Source organism: Trichomycterus rosablanca, chromosome 9 (genome assembly GCF_030014385.1).
Source record: "Trichomycterus rosablanca isolate fTriRos1 chromosome 9, fTriRos1.hap1, whole genome shotgun sequence".
Lineage (NCBI taxonomy): Eukaryota > Metazoa > Chordata > Actinopteri > Siluriformes > Trichomycteridae > Trichomycterus > Trichomycterus rosablanca.
In genome coordinates, this window is record NC_085996.1 from 31811625 (window position 1) to 31828273 (window position 16649).

The window sequence follows — 16649 nt, forward strand, 5'->3', positions numbered from 1 at the left end:
ACTGGCACAGGGGCAGAAAAAAACCTCTGAGCCCAAAGGCAGTTCTTCTAACAAGCTCAGCTAAGGCTACTTCCATAAATATCTAATTTAATAGTGCAAACTAACACACTATGCAGAAAAGACCCAGGCTACAGATGGTATTTACAAAGGCCTTAGAGCTGTATTAAACACCTTGGTAGCTCCTTGGTACCAGAAAGAAGCTCAGCAATGATGTGTTTGACTTGGCTCACTTGACCATTCGACTTGACTGCTGCAACAAAAACCTTTCCTTGAGATTTGTCTGTCAATCAAACCTTTACTGAGGATTTAAACTGATTTGACGTAGCTCAAATGTATCACGTGATAAAATGTGAGATAAGTATTAGGGCTGGCTTGATACCACTTTTTTATGTCCAATACCGATACTGATACTGCAAATTGAGTATCTGCAGATACCGATACCAATCCGATACTACCATTTCTCCTCTCAAACAACTAAGCAGTGATAATACATGTCTCAATGCACCATGGTTAAACTAGCTATCTAAATAACAATGCTCAGACTGTGAAACAAATATTCTAAAGGAATAAATACAGAACCTACAACATCGCACTTCTGCAAAACTGCTGTTTTATTATTATATAAAATATTTTCACTTTTACACACAGAACATTTAGCAGCATTGTTGGTTTCACTTATGTTCAAGCTGTTGTTCACGTGACACATCTCGCTTCACGGCGTGTCATCCAAAGTGTCTACAATTGAAAGATGTGGATGTCAATCAAATGCGATGGACCAATTAGAATTGACGCAGAGTTGAGATTTTCCGTTAAAGTTCTGTCACGTTTTTAGAAGATTAAACCCTGCTTTATTTTGAAGAGGAAATCTGTGGCTAAAAGGGAAACAGTGTAGTTTGTTTTATTTAATAACACTAATGGATTAATCGTTGAGGATGTGAGAGATCTCCAAGCCAGGACAAGACAGGTTTTCTTTATTTCGGGTGACAATTTATCATTTATAAAGCAATTTTTATTGTGTTTAAACAGTGTTTTTAGATGTGGCAGTAGTAGATGATTTTTTATTGTGTTTAAACAGTGTTTTTAGATGTGGCAGTAGTAGATGATTTTTATTGTGCTTAAACAGTGTTTTTAGATGTGGCAGTAGTAGATGATTTTTATTGTGTTTAAACAGTGTTTAGATGTGGCAGTAGTAGATGATTTTGTATTGTGTTTAAACAGTGTTTTTAGATGTGGCAGTAGTAGATGATTTTTATTGTGCTTAAACAGTGTTTTTAGATGTGGCAGTAGTAGATGATTTTTATTGCGTTTAAACAGTGTTTTTAGATGTGGCAGTAGTAGATGATTTTTATTGTGCTTAAACAGTGTTTTTAGATGTGGCAGTAGTAGATGATTTTTACTGCGTTTAAACAGTGTTTTAGATGTGGCAGTATTAGATTATTTTTATTGTGTTTAAACAGTGTTTTTAGATGTGGCAGTAGTAGATTATTTTTATTGTGCTTAAACAGTGTTTTAAGATGTGGCAGTAGTAGATGATTTTTATTGTGTTTAAACAAAGTTTTTAGATGTGTAGATCTAAAAAGTAGTAGATGATTTTTTAAAATAATAAAAGTTTAAGTAGATCAGTGTTTTTTTTTTTTTTGAATGGCTGTTGCAGATGAGTTGTAGATCAGTTGCACATGTTAATGATGTCATCAAGATGCACCTTGTTACGACAGTTGCAGAGTGAGCTGGCAATAAACTGCACTCTGCTGGAACGTATCTTCGTGTGTTATTTGCTTTACACACAAACAATGGCCTTATTTACATTAAGTGTTATTTACATTAAGCAACAGTATTGGATCGGATTACACGTTTTTTCCTTCCGGTATCCAATCCAGTGATTTGGGCCAATATCGGATTGATACCGATACAGAGTATCAGATCGTGCCAACCCTAATAAGTGTGTATGATATAATTCCTCAGAGAAACGTCTCTTGGTGCAGTCATGCTGCACTTTATTGGTGCTGTATTGCAGTGGACTGCAATCAATAACAATCAGCGAGGGAGAAAGAGTCACAGTACATATAGACTAAATAAATCCATACTGGACTCACAGTGCCTTCTCTGATAAAGCAGAGGAATCCATAGAGACAGGGAACAACTCGGAGAGCTTCAGCTAGACAGAAACTGAACTGTGATGATGTTCACCAGCATCATTTACAACCACAAACCACATTTCCAGACAAGTTGGGACACATTTTAAAAACTCAACAAAAACTGACATCTGTAATTTGTTAATTTACTCGACCCTTTTAACGTTTAACAGACAAAAGCATTAAAAAAAGATTTTTCAGTCTTCACTCTATTTGTTAAATATAAACAGATTTAAAAATGGATGCAGCACACACTAAAAAAGCTGGAACATCTGTATGTGTACCACTAGATCACATCACCTTTTATTCTTTTTAATTGTGTGGAAATCGACGATACTAATTGTTGCAATGGTGGCTCACAGCAAGAAGGTCCTGGGTTTAATTCCCAGATGGAGCAGTCCAGGTTCTTTCTGTATGTTCTCCCTGTGTCTGAGTGGGTTTCATCTGGAAGCTCCAGTTTCCTCCCACAGGTATAACAGTGTGTGGGGCGGCACAGTGGCTAAGTGGGTAGCACTTTCGCCTCACAGCAAGAAGGTCCTGGGTTCGATCCTCAGGTGGGGCAGTCCGGGTCCTTTCTGTGTGGAGTTTGCATGTTCTCTCTGTGTCCACGTGGGTTTCCTCCAAGTGCTCCAGTTTCCTCCCACAGTCCAAAGACATGCAAGTGAGGTGAATTGGAGATACTAAATTGTCCATGACTGTGTTTGATATAACCTTGTGAACTGATGAACCTTGTGTAATGAGTAACTACCGTTCCTGTCATTAATGTAACCAAAAGTGTAAAACATGACGTTAAAATCCTAATAAACAAACAAAATAAGAGAGTGTGTGTGTGGATGGTAATGGACTGGTAACCTGTCTAGGGTCTTGCCCAATTAATTAGACAATAAATGAATAATTGTTTTTCATGTGGAAATTTCACCCATTCTTGCTGTACTGATTTAAGACTTGAGCTGCTCAACAATCTGCGGTCGCTGTTGTCTGATTCTCCTCTTTATGATGCACTGTACATTTTCTGTAGATGATGAAAGACCTAAATTCTTTGAACTGACTTACAATTTTCACACAATGTTTGGCACAGAGTGGTTCACCACGAGGTTCCTACTGTGAGATCTTGAGCTGTTTTTTGACCCTCAATTGCTTGGAACATTTTCGATCTCAGTTGTGAGTAAAAAATCTACTAAATGTCATAAATGGAAACATAGTAATAAGAGATAATTAAAACGTCTTGAGTAGCTTCCTCACTGGGTACCTGCAAAAGCTGTCAGTAATATTGACAGTAGTTACATGAAGTTGACTGTTTTAAATCTATCTCAAAATTTAAACAAATAAATGTGTTTCCTTCAAATACAAGCCTCTGAAACACATGCTTTAGCTTGGAACCCTTGAATTCTTGAGCAACCTGAAAAGTTTTTTTAAATGACACTTAAGGTATGGTTGGTTATATGGTTGGTCTATGTGGTTTGGTTTAAAAATACTGGAAACACACAGCACAAGTCCTGCAGTACTGCTGATTAAAGCAACCTTAATCACACTAAAATATACCAATTTCAGAATGTCATCACTTTACCAATCCGGCACTCCTAATCATTATTCTTGGAATCAAAAAATAAAAAATCAACATGCCCAACCTTCAAAAAAAAAAAAAAAAGATTCATTTTAATACCAGCTGCCCTGCTTTAAGCATGAAAAATGAGCCGTGTGGGTAAAAGTGAAGGTAGGCATGAGCTGGCACAAGAGTTTACCTGCAGATAGCCTTGGCCGGGTACGGGGCGTCTGCATCTCCTGGCGTGCGTGAGGGAGCATGTGGTAGCGCTTAGCCTCGTTCACCAGGTCTCGACATGCTTCGGAAGACTTGATCAGCTCGTCGTTGTCCACCACGTTCAGTAGGTAGCTGGGATGAATAAACGGCAGCCGAACTACTGCCAGCAGTTCTGATATGTGCTGCAGGAGACACAGACAGCAACGTGTTAATCATGACATTTTATTCACTACTGACTCAGCCTGTTTTTTTTTATTTTATTTAACAGCAATGCAATTCCAAAATATTAAAATACCTAATATATCGTACACCTATAAGAGACATACCAAAGAAATCCTGGGATTTCTTCAATTGTTTTTTTGTTTGTAAAAAATGCTTTACAAATTTGAGTTCTTTTATGAATTTTGTGCAAATTTTCTGAGAATATGACAATATCTGCTGCTCTGGCTTTTTCTTTGTCTGTGTGATCAACATCACACTTCACTCAAGCTTTAAGGTAATTATAATATATTGTATATATATATATATATACAGTGTATCACAAAAGTGAGTACACCCCTCACATTTCTGCAAATATTTCATTATATCTTTTCATGGGACAACACTATAGACATGAAACTTGGATATAACTTAGAGTAGTCAGTGTACAGCTTGTATAGCAGTGTAGATTTACTGTCTTCTGAAAATAACTCAACACACAGCCATTAATGTCTAAATAGCTGGCAACATAAGTGAGTACACCCCACAGTGAACATGTCCAAATTGTGCCCAAATGTGTCGTTGTCCCTCCCTGGTGTCATGTGTCAAGGTCCCAGGTGTAAATGGGGAGCAGGGCTGTTAAATTTGGTGTTTTGGGTACAATTCTCTCATACTGGCCACTGGATATTCAACATGGCACCTCATGGCAAAGAACTCTCTGAGGATGTGAGAAATAGAATTGTTGCTCTCCACAAAGATGGCCTGGGCTATAAGAAGATTGCTAACACCCTGAAACTGAGCTACAGCATGGTGGCCAAGGTCATACAGCGGTTTTCCAGGACAGGTTCCACTCGGAACAGGCTTCGCCAGGGTCGACCAAAGAAGTTGAGTCCACGTGTTCGGCGTCATATCCAGAGGTTGGCTTTAAAAAATAGACACATGAGTGCTGCCAGCATTGCTGCAGAGGTTGAAGACGTGGGAGGTCAGCCTGTCAGTGCTCAGACCATACGCCGCACACTGCATCAACTCGGTCTGCATGGTCGTCATCCCAGAAGGAAGCTGACGCACAAGAAAGCCCGCAAACAGTTTGCTGAAGACAAGCAGTCCAAGAACATGGATTACTGGAATGCCCTGTGGTCTGACGAGACCAAGATAAACTTGTTTGGCTCAGATGGTGTCCAGCATGTGTGGCGGCGCCCTGGTGAGAAGTACCAAGACAACTGTATCTTGCCTACAGTCAAGCATGGTGGTGGTAGCATCATGGTCTTGGGCTGCATGAGTGTTGCTGGCACTGGGGAGCTGCAGTTCATTGAGGGAAACATGAATTCCAACATGTACTGTGACATTCTGAAACAGAGCATGATCCCCTCCCTTCGAAAACTGGGCCTCATGGCAGTTTTCCAACAGGATAACGACCCCAAACACATCCTCCAAGATGACAACTGCCTTGCTGAGGAAGCTGAAGGTAAAGGTGATGGACTAAACCCAATTGAGCACCTGTGGCGCATCCTCAAGTGGAAGGTGGAGGAGTTCAAGGTGTCTAACATCCACCAGCTCCGTGATGTCATCATGGAGGAGTGGAAGAGGATTCCAGTAGCAACCTGTGCAGCTCTGGTGAATTCCATGCCCAGGAGGGTTAAGGCAGTGCTGGATAATAATGGTGGTCACACAAAATATTGACACTTTGGGCACAATTTGGACATGTTCACTGTGGGGTGTACTCACTTATGTTGCCAGCCATTTAGACATTAATGGCTGTGTGTTGAGTTATTTTCAGAAGACAGTAAATCTACACTGCTATACAAGTTGTACACTGACTACTCTAAGTTATATCCAAGTTTTATTTCTATAGTGTTGTCCCATGAAAAGATATAATGAAATATTTGCAGAAATGTGAGGGGTGTACTCACTTTTGTGATACACTGTATATATATATATATATATATATATATATATATATATATATATATATATATATATATATATATATATATATATATATATATATATAAATATATATATATATATAAAGTGTGTGTGTGTATGTGGACCAGCTGTCTGTAGGGACAAGCAGGTCTGATGGGAGCTGCTATGGAAAGGGGCTCAGTGGGCCGATAGCTTGTTTGTTCAGCGTACAGATCTGCAGGGTGTTCGGTCGCCTCGCAACATTCAGCACAGTGATCACGAGAACGGAGAAGGTGACTGATCTAACCTGCTCACCCTGAGCTCACATTCATAAAGTCATGTTATATCACACACACGGAGCCCCGGCTTTATCTGCCCTGACCTCAGCACTAAAGATAAATTCACTTTAGGCTCGCTTGACATTTGTACAGACAGTGTTTGCTGTTCACTTGTCTTTACAAGAATCAGTGTACACTGAGGACCTGCCATTTCTCTCCCTCTATTTTTAATCCCCAACTTTGGGGCTGCTAATTACCTTGGATTTGTATTAATTTGTCTAGACAAAAAGAAGGAACACTTCTGTTTTTTAAAGGACGTGTAAACACTTACAAGTTCTCCATGTTTTCTTTTAAACTTTTGGTAAATTGTTAAAAGATTGTAGATTTGTTGGTGTTTTACAGAACAAAACAGAGATGAAGTCACAAAATACGAGTCCGAGTCAAGTCACGAGTCTTTAGGCTAGAGTCCGAGTCAAGTCACGAGTCTTTAGGCTAGAGTCCGAGTCAAGTCACGAGTCTTTAGGCTAGAGTCCGAGTCAAGTCACGAGTCAATATAATCTACACAAAACATATATTGTAAATGTAGCATAGAAACAAATATTTTGTAAGTTCAGATAAAAACAACAACAGATTAGCGACTGTATTTTGCCGTTTTATTTAGTGCCTTTACTTTCCTAGATACCAGTTAAAAGCTTAAACTGATACGTTTTGTTTTTATTGCAAAACAAAAGCGCGCGATAAATCAGGCACAGCGGCCAAAATCCAAAACACAGCAAAAAAAAAAAATCATAACCACCTTAGCTTATATTCTTCCAGATGCTATTAAATTTATAACCGTGTGATGTCCCATTAGAAATATAATCCGTTAGTTTGTAAATGTGCTTACAATTAAATACCTTCACTTTTCCTGGTAGTGAAATAAAACACTAACTCAAGTGTTTCATTGACATCATCTGTGTGACGCTGCAAACTAAATAAATACAAATAAGAGCATTTCTTACAAAAAAATTTAATCAGAAGGTCTGATTGGTTTAGAAAGCGGTTATTCCAACCATTAGCGCCAATTCTGTGGGAGCGTTTCATTCACACCAGCTGTTCCAGTGAATTGCACTACATAGGGTATTCCACCACTTTAAGTGAGAATCTAATCCAAAAGAGGGAGTAGGGAACGACGCTTCATCACTACACCGGAAGCTGGCTGGAACATTTAGCCATTGCGTGCGTTGTGGGTTAAAACGGCCGGAGCGTTATCAGAGAGCAGAAAATGACACAATCAGAATGATGTCTGATCATGTGTATATATACTATATATATATATATACAGTGTATCACAAAAGTGAGTACACCCCTCACATTTCTGCAGATATTTAAGTATATCTTTTCATGGGACAACACTGACAAAATGACACTTTGACACAATGAAAAGTAGTCTGTGTGCAGCTTATATAACCGGTCTAACAGTACATTATCAGATTTATTCTGATTATCTTCAACATTACAAAGACGCTCTTACGGCAGCCCGATCCACTTACTATTCCGAACTCATACATGCTGGATCAACAAATCCTAAGACTCTCTTTTCCACAATAAATAAACTTCTCAAACCAGTTGACAATACTACCAATTCCTTTACAGTTGACAAGTGTAACTCTTACCTCTCATTTTTTCAAACAAAAGTTGAGAATATCCACAATTTTCTGACAGTTTCCCCTGTCATCTCTGTTTCTCCGCCTATCTCATCTCAATTTATTACCCAGCCTCTGTCTCAGTTCTCACCTGTGTCTCATTTGGACCTATCTGAGATCTTAACAGGGATGCGAAGCTCCACTTGTGTTTTGGATCCTGCTCCATCAAAACTTGTTAAGGGTTGTTTTCCAGTTATCTCATCACTTATCACAGAGATAATCAATTCCTCTCTTAGTTCTGGCTCAGTCCCTCAATCACTCAAATTGGCTGCTGTTACTCCCATACTTAAAAAACCTGGACTTGACTCTAACATTATGAGTAACTTTCGGCCCATTTCCAATCTTCCATTTCTGTCGAAAATACTGGAACGTGTTGTTGCCTCACAGCTCAAAGATCACCTAAATTCCAATAATCTATTTGAATCATTTCAGTCTGGTTTCCGCCCCCAGCACAGCACTGAGTCAGCCCTCCTCAAAGTCACAAATGACCTTCTTCTTTCCTCAGACTCTGGACAAATTAATATTCTCGTCCTCCTTGATCTTACTGCAGCTTTTGACACCATTAATCACTCCATTCTTCTGTCCCGCCTTGAATCCTCTGTCAACATCACTGGTACTGCCCTTTTGTGGTTAAGGTCATATCTCGTAAACAGACAACAGTTTGTTAATATCAACAATTGTAGTTCTGCCATTGCTCCACTGTCCCAAGGCGTTCCCCAAGGCTCAGTGTTAGGTCCCCTTTTGTTTATTCTTTATATGCTCCCCCTTGGTGACATCATACGTCGGCATGGTTTACATTTCCACTGCTATGCTGATGATATTCAGCTTTACATCTCCTCCAAATCCATTAATACTGAACTTCACTCCACTCTGACAAATTGCATCACTGAAATGAAATTGTGGATGAAAGCTAATTTCCTCAAATTAAACTGTGAAAAATCAGATATGATCATCGTAGGTCCTACAACCCTGGCAAAAACCACAAAAAATTTTCAAATTACCATTGATAATGACACTTTGTCTCCGTCTTCTAACATCCGAAATCTTGGTGTAATTTTTGATAGCAACCTCTCTTTTGACCTCCATGTAAATCACATCACCAAAACTGCTTTCTTTCATCTAAAAAACATAGCACGTCTACGTCCATCACTCTCCTTTTCTGCCGCCGAAACCTTGATTCATGCTTTTATTACATCCAGAATTGATTATTGCAATAGCATCCTTTATGGTACATCTAACAAAATCCTAAAAAAACTTCAGTATATCCAGAATTCAGCTGCTCGCCTCCTTACTCATACTCGCTCCCGTGATCATATTACACCTGTTCTACAAAAACTTCATTGGCTTCCCGTTGCTCAACGCATTCAATTCAAAATTCTTCTATTCACTCACAAAGCTCTCCATAATCAGGCCCCATCCTACCTCACCGACCTGCTCCATCAGCACATTCCCTCCCGTAGCCTTCGCTCTTCTGAGGCTAACCTACTGTCCATACCCTCTAGGACCAAGCACCGGACCTGGGGTGACAGGGCCTTTTCCATAGCTGCTCCATCTTTATGGAATGCTCTCCCCAAACACCTACGAGATTGTCCTGACCTGTCCAAATTCAAGTCACTTCTCAAAACTCATCTATTCAATATGGCATTTAACTTGTAACAACACGAAATAAATGCTTTTATTTTTGCTATTCTTTTTAATAGTTTTTATACTTAGATCACGACAGAAATGTGAAGTCCTAGATCCTAAAACTTGTAAAGTTTTCAGTTTCCTGATTGCATGTAAATCTGTCCTGTTTCTGTCTAATTTTAAGAAATTGTTCTATATTTGTTGTTCTCTCTCATAATTTAGCTAATTTTTAATGAACTGTCTTATGCTGCTCTCTTTGTTTTTATCTTAATTATTCTTGATGTTGATGTACTATTTTGATTTTGTACTATGATTTGTATGGTGTATGTACGTATTTGTTTTGATTATTTGTCTTATGTAAAGCGTCTTTGAGTATCTTGAAAAGCGCTATATAAATAAAATGTATTATTATTATTATTATATAACAGTGTAAATTTATTCTTCCCTCAAAATAACTCGATATACAGCCATTAATGTCTAAACCACCGGCAACAAAAGTGAGTACACCCCTAAGAGACTACACCCCTAAATGTCCAAATTGAGCACTGCTTGTCATTTTCCCTCCAAAATGTCATGTGATTTGTTAGTGTTACTAGGTCTCAGGTGTGCATAGGGAGCAGGTGTGTTCAATTTAGTAGTACAGCTCTCACACTCTCTCATACTGGTCACTGAAAGTTCCAACATGGCACCTCATGGCAAAGAACTCTCTGAGGATCTTAAAAGACGAATTGTTGCGCTACATGAAGATGGCCAAGGCTACAAGAAGATTGCCAACACCCTGAAACTGAGCTGCAGCACAGTGGCCAAGATCATTCAGCATTTTAAAAGAGCAGGGTCCACTCAGAACAGACCTCGCGTTGGTCGTCCAAAGAAGCTGAGTGCACGTGCTCAGCGTCACATCAAACTGCTGTCTTTGAAAGATAGGCGCAGGAGTGCTGTCAGCATTGCTGCAGAGATTGAAAAGGTGGGGGGTCAGCCTGTCAGTGCTCAGACCATACGCCGCACACTACATCAAATTGGTCTGCATGGCTGTCACCCCAGAAGGAAGCCTCCTCTGAAGTCTCTACACAAGAAAGCCCGCAAACAGTTTGCTGAAGACATGTCAACAAAGGACATGGATTACTGGAACCATGTCCTATGGTCTGATGAGACCAAGATTAATTTGTTTGATTCAGATGGTCTCAAGCATGTGTGGCGGCAATCAGGTGAGGAGTACAAAGATAAGTGTGTCATGCCTACAGTCAAGCATGGTGGTGGGAATGCCATGGTCTGGGGCTGCATGAGTGCAGCAGGTGTTGGGGAGTTACATTTCATTGAGGGACACATGAACTCCAATATGTACTGTGAAATACTGAAGCAGAGCATGATCCCCTCCCTCTGGAAACTGGGTCGCAGGGCAGTGTTCCAGCATGATAATGACCCCAAACACACCTCTAAGACGACCACTGCTTTATTGAAGAGGCTGAGGGTAAAGGTGATGGACTGGCCAAGCATGTCTCCAGACCTAAACCCAATAGAACATCTTTGGGGCATCCTCAAGCGGAAGGTGGAGGAGCGCAAAGTCTCGAATATCCGCCAGCTCCGTGATGTCGTCATGGAGGAGTGGAAAAGCATTCCAGTGGCAACCTGTGAAGCTCTGGTAAACTCCATGCCCAGGAGAGTTAAGGCAGTTCTGGGAAATAATGGTGGCCACACAAAATATTGACACTTCAGGAACTTTCACTAAGGGGTGTACTCACTTTTGTTGCCAGTGGTTTAGACATTAATGGCTGTATATTGAGTTATTTTGAGGGAAGAATAAATTTACACTGTTATATAAGCTGCACACAGACTACTTTTCATTGTGTCAAAGTGTCATTTTGTCAGTGTTGTCCCATGAAAAGATATACTTAAATATCTGCAGAAATGTGAGGGGTGTACTCACTTTTGTGATACACTGTATATATTAGAGCTGTCAAACGATTAAAATTTTTAATCGCGATTAATCTCAGAATTTCATATAGTTAATCGCGATTAATCGCATTAAAAAAAATCTGTGTAAATGTTATAGAAAACAAGGATTTTTAAGTGAAATGTTACAATTAAAATGGTGAACACATTTTATGCTAAATGTACTTATGTTAAAAACTGCTGGGACAAGAGAAAACTGTTTTATTCACTCACATACTAGGCAGTAAATGTCAGATTGTAGGTTAGAATTTCTCCATCAGCAAACATTGTAGATCAGCGGTGCTTTAGATGGGATAAGGCGTAGTTATTGTATCAGACTTGTCTGTGGTTGTATCGTGAGGATGGTTTGATGGACGTTTCTACACGAAGTGAGTGTGTTTTGACCCTTTGGGGCTTCCATAGTTCATGAACTAACGTGCTTGACTCAGCTTTCCGGTATTCGGTACAGAAGAAGAAGTTAATTAAGTGTAATAAAGTGTTCTGCTCCCGACAACTTGTGAATATAGCGTGTATTTATTTCTTTATTATGCAAGTGCATCACTACCACGATCGGTTACATTATGTTAACAAACCGCAAATGAAAAACGGTGGCAAGTCCGACATTAAAACGTTTGTTCTACCAGTCAAGTGTCAACATGAACTAGAATTTGCGTTAATGGCACTAATTTTTTTAATCGCGTTAAATTGAGGTCGCGTTAATGCGTTATTATCGCGTTAACTTCGACAGCCCTAATATATATATATATATATAAAATTGTCACACGTAACTAATGTAAACACATGCTGCTGACTTGTTGTCTACAAGCAGGGCTGGACTGGGAACAAAATTCAGCCCTGGACTTTTTTCTTGACCAGCCCACTACAAGCACATCGCGCCACACATATCACCCCCTAATCAAATGTTAGATGATTGATATTAATAGTTTTCATCTTACCACTAAAGTTAATAACTCACTATAATAAAAAAATAAAATAATAAAAAAATAACTACAAACAAATATACTGTATGTATTTCCAACACTTTCCTTTGGGATTAATAGTTCTATCCATCTATCACACACATAAATAAATACAATTTCTTAAATGGTTCTATTGGATTTCCCCATCCTGTCTCATTAAACCGCAAGAAATAAAATTAAACCTTTCTTTCATTAAACCTTTAACACTGGTAAATATGCTTTTTTCGCACTTTTATTCACACGTGATTCACGTTTGTTCCAAATTAGTGCATTGCTCCGATGAGCAAAGAAATAAATACTTTATATGTTGACAAGGGAAATTAACCATGTGAGCTATGCACATAATCACTCTAAAAAATGTCCTGAACAGCTGCATTTTCCGTTCTGTATTATAGAGGACAAGATAGTGTTTACTTTTTCTGAAGAGCAGAGATTAATGGTACCATCTAATGGAATTAATTTTTCACTCTCTCTCAACGGCCCACATACAGAGCGGCCCACCGGGAAAACTCCCGACCCTCCCGATGGCCAGTCCATCCCTGTCTACAAGTAATTTTTTGCGAGTCATGAGTCGAGTCCGAGTCATTTGAAGTCGAGTCTGAAGTCGCAATATTAAATGTGTGCAAGCTAGACAAAAAACTGGATGTTATCTTGTTCTTATATTATTATTATTATTATTATTATTATTACTATTTATATTATTATTAGCCAAAGCAGATTGCATTTGTTATTAATAATAATATTAATAATAATAACAACAACAACAACAACAACAACAACAACAACAACAATAATAATAATAAATAAAAAAATAAAAAAATACTAATAATAATTTTTCCTTTTGAGGATTAATAAAGTAATCAATCAATCAATCAAACATTAGTATTATTATTATTATTATTTTTACTATTTTTACTATTACAATTATTATTATTTATAACAAATGTAATTTGCTTTGGCTAATAATAATAATATTTTCATTTGGGGATCAATCAATTAATTATTATTATTATTATTTATAACAAATGCAATTTGCTTTGGCTAATAATAATAATAAAATTATTAATAATAATAATAATAATAATAATAATAATAATAATATTTCCCTTTGGAGATCAATAAAGTAATACATCAATCAATTATTATTATTATTATTTACAACAAATGCAATTTGCTTTGGCTAATAGTAATAATACATTAATAATAATAATAATAAGTAATAATATAAATAATAATAATAATAATAATTATTATTATTATTATTATTATTATTATTATCATCATCATCATCATAATTTATTACTTTATTTTCTTTTGGGGATCAATAAAATAATAAGTCAATCAATTATTGTTATTATTATTATTATTACTTATTATCTTTATTATTTATAACAATGAGTCACGAGTCGAGTCTGAGTCATTTGAAACGAGTCCGAGTCAAGTCTGAAGTCGCTCTGGAACAAAAGGAAAAAATCTTTTGCAATATTAAATGTGTGCAAGCTAGACAAAAAACTAGATGTTAAATATTTTAGGTATCTTTTGATTTTGCTTGCATTTTGTTTCCCAAACAATACAGGGCAGAACACCAGGTCTACAGAACAGACTTGGAAACATTTTTTACAAGTTTGCCAAATGTTGTCTGGTGTTGGGCACTTTTAATAGACTGGTACTAAAACACTTCCCAAAACTGCCATATAACAAAATGTTCAGGGGTAATTCTTGCAGCATTTGCTGGTTTAGCCAAAAGTAATAACGGGGAAATGCCAAAAATAAAATAAATAAATAAATAAATAAGAATGGCATTTTTAGGGCACAGGAAACATCCCCAGTGGGTGAGCAATTGGGGATTAAAGATGATGATAGCGTAGGTTGGCACAGGCATGCTGGTCTGACCACATTTCGCATCTGTTCTGAAATAATGTCGCAGCAATATGTCCCCGTCCCCACCCGTCTGCTCTGCCTTCTTTTTTTCTCCCTCTACAGGCCTGGCAGTGCCGCGGCTCAGCTTCTCCAGCCAAACAGCTTTGGATTGGTTAGACGAAATAATCATCAGCTCCCGAGTCGAGCCACCACAGGGGACCAGGCAAAAGCTTAGCAGGCAGCGGGGGGATTTCTACTCCCGCTTGTATATCTGACTAGCTAAAAACACATTGATACACGTGATCTATTCTGCACTACTTAATAATTACACTGAAATATGCAATCCTCCAGGTGGAGGAAGTAAACAGAATGTCGAGCTTATCCAAAGAGACTGCATTTTGTAATAAGTACAGAAAAAAGCCCAGAGAGCTAAACCTAGGATCCATAAAATTATGGACTGGCTCAGCTGAATCGTACACAGAACCATCTGTGCAGTCATGACCCACGCAGTAACTAGGTTAACTGCAAGAAGGAGGGTATAATATAATTAGGAGAATAAAGTTCAGTGCTTTGTTATGGTTCAGCTGGAACACTGAGCTGTTATCCTCAGTTGAGCTGTTACAAGTAATCCTAGCTAGTTCAGCAGAAAGAGCTTTTATGACTTGTGTTGGCACGAGTATATGCATACTTTGGATCTGGTATGTGCATCCAATCCATGCCAAAATTTTCTGGAGCCTAGTTTATGCTTCCTTTAAAACAGGCTTCCTGGGCGCCCAGGTGGCGCAGCGGGATGATCCGCTAGCACAGCAGTGCTGGGATTCTGAACTTCCGAGTTCGAACCTGAGCTCTGCTACCGGTCGACTGGGCGCCCTATAGCCGGCATAATTGACAATGCCTGCAGCAGTCAAAAAAATGTCTGATGAGTGTGCAAAAGCCTGGACTAATAAAAAAAGGTGGGTGGGGTTTTCGTCTTTGACGCTCTGTAAGGACCCTGGTTAGTAGCCAAGGCGCCTGTACAGAAAGTTGAGGAGCACGGAGATCAGTGCGTGGCTCTGCGTGTGCTAATAGTGGACTAACATGCAAATTCACAGAATGTGTGGGTGAATAAGAAGGGGTCGTGCACGGCGCATGTGTCGGAGGGAGCGTGAGGCAAAAAAATATACCCTCCTTGAACACGACCGGAGTCTCCAGCAGCGGAAGACGAATTGACTATGCTAAATAGGTAGGTCATTCAAATAGGTGATGTGAAGCAGTTAGTGAAAGTCACTCTCTTGCAAATCTTCTCTACAGAGATTGCACAGTAAAAATGTATTGGAACGTCTGACTATTATGGTCTCCTAAGGTCAGCTGTGTGCATGGATAAAAGCAATAAATGCATATACACCAATCAGGCATAACATTATGATCACATCCTTCTTTCTACACTCACTTAGCTCCACTTACCATATAAAAGCCCTTTGTAGTTCTACAATTACTGACTGTAGTCCATCTGTTTCTCTACATACTTTTTAGCCTGCTTTCATCCTGTTCTTCAATGGTCAGGACCACCACAGATCAGGTATTATTTGGGTGGTGGATGATTCTCAGCACTGCAGTGACACTGACATGGTGGTGGTGTGTTAGTGTGTGTTGTGCTGGTATAAGTGGATCAGACACAGCAGCGTCCACTCACTGTCCACTCTATTAGACACTCCTTCCTAGTTAGTCCATCTTGTAGATGTAAAGTCAGAGACGATCACTCATCTATTGCTGCTGTTTGAGTTGGTCATCTTCTAGACCTTCATCAGTGATCACAGGACGCTGCCCACGAGGTGCTGTTGGCTGGATATATTTTTGGCTGGTGGACTACTCTCAGTCCAGCAGTGACAGTGAGGTGTTTAAAAACTCCATCAGCGCTGCTGTGTCTGATCCACTCATACCAGCACAACACACACTAACACACCACCACCATGTCAGTGACAATGCAGTGCTGAGAACGATCCACCACCTAAATAATACCTGCTCTGTAGTGGTCCTGTGGGGGTCCTGACTATTGAAGAACAGGGTGAAAGCAGGCTAAAAAAGTACATAGAGAAATAAATGGACTACAGTCAGTAATTGTAGAATTGTTCAATTGGTCATTATGAGTAATTAAGTAAAGACTGATGGGTAAAATGCTATTTATATTCATTCAAAATCAAATTCTAAACACAGAAAAGTGTGCAGCCAGTCCAGGAGCAACAAACAGCATTTCATAAAAAGTTTTTGTTAGTAAGATAAAATTAAGGTGCAACATAGCAATGATTTGAAACCTCTCT

General features: G+C 38.8%; 1 protein-coding gene across 1 annotated transcript in view; it reads right to left on the bottom strand.

The window, feature by feature from the left end:
• The window catches only part of LOC134320700 (kelch-like protein 29), a 352789-nt gene that overhangs the window by 71108 nt on the left and 265032 nt on the right, over positions 1-16649 (bottom strand). The window contains exon 9 of the mRNA XM_063002246.1: positions 3875-4073. Coding sequence (XP_062858316.1) covers positions 3875-4073 — 199 coding nt within the window. The remainder of the gene's footprint in view (positions 1-3874; positions 4074-16649) is intronic.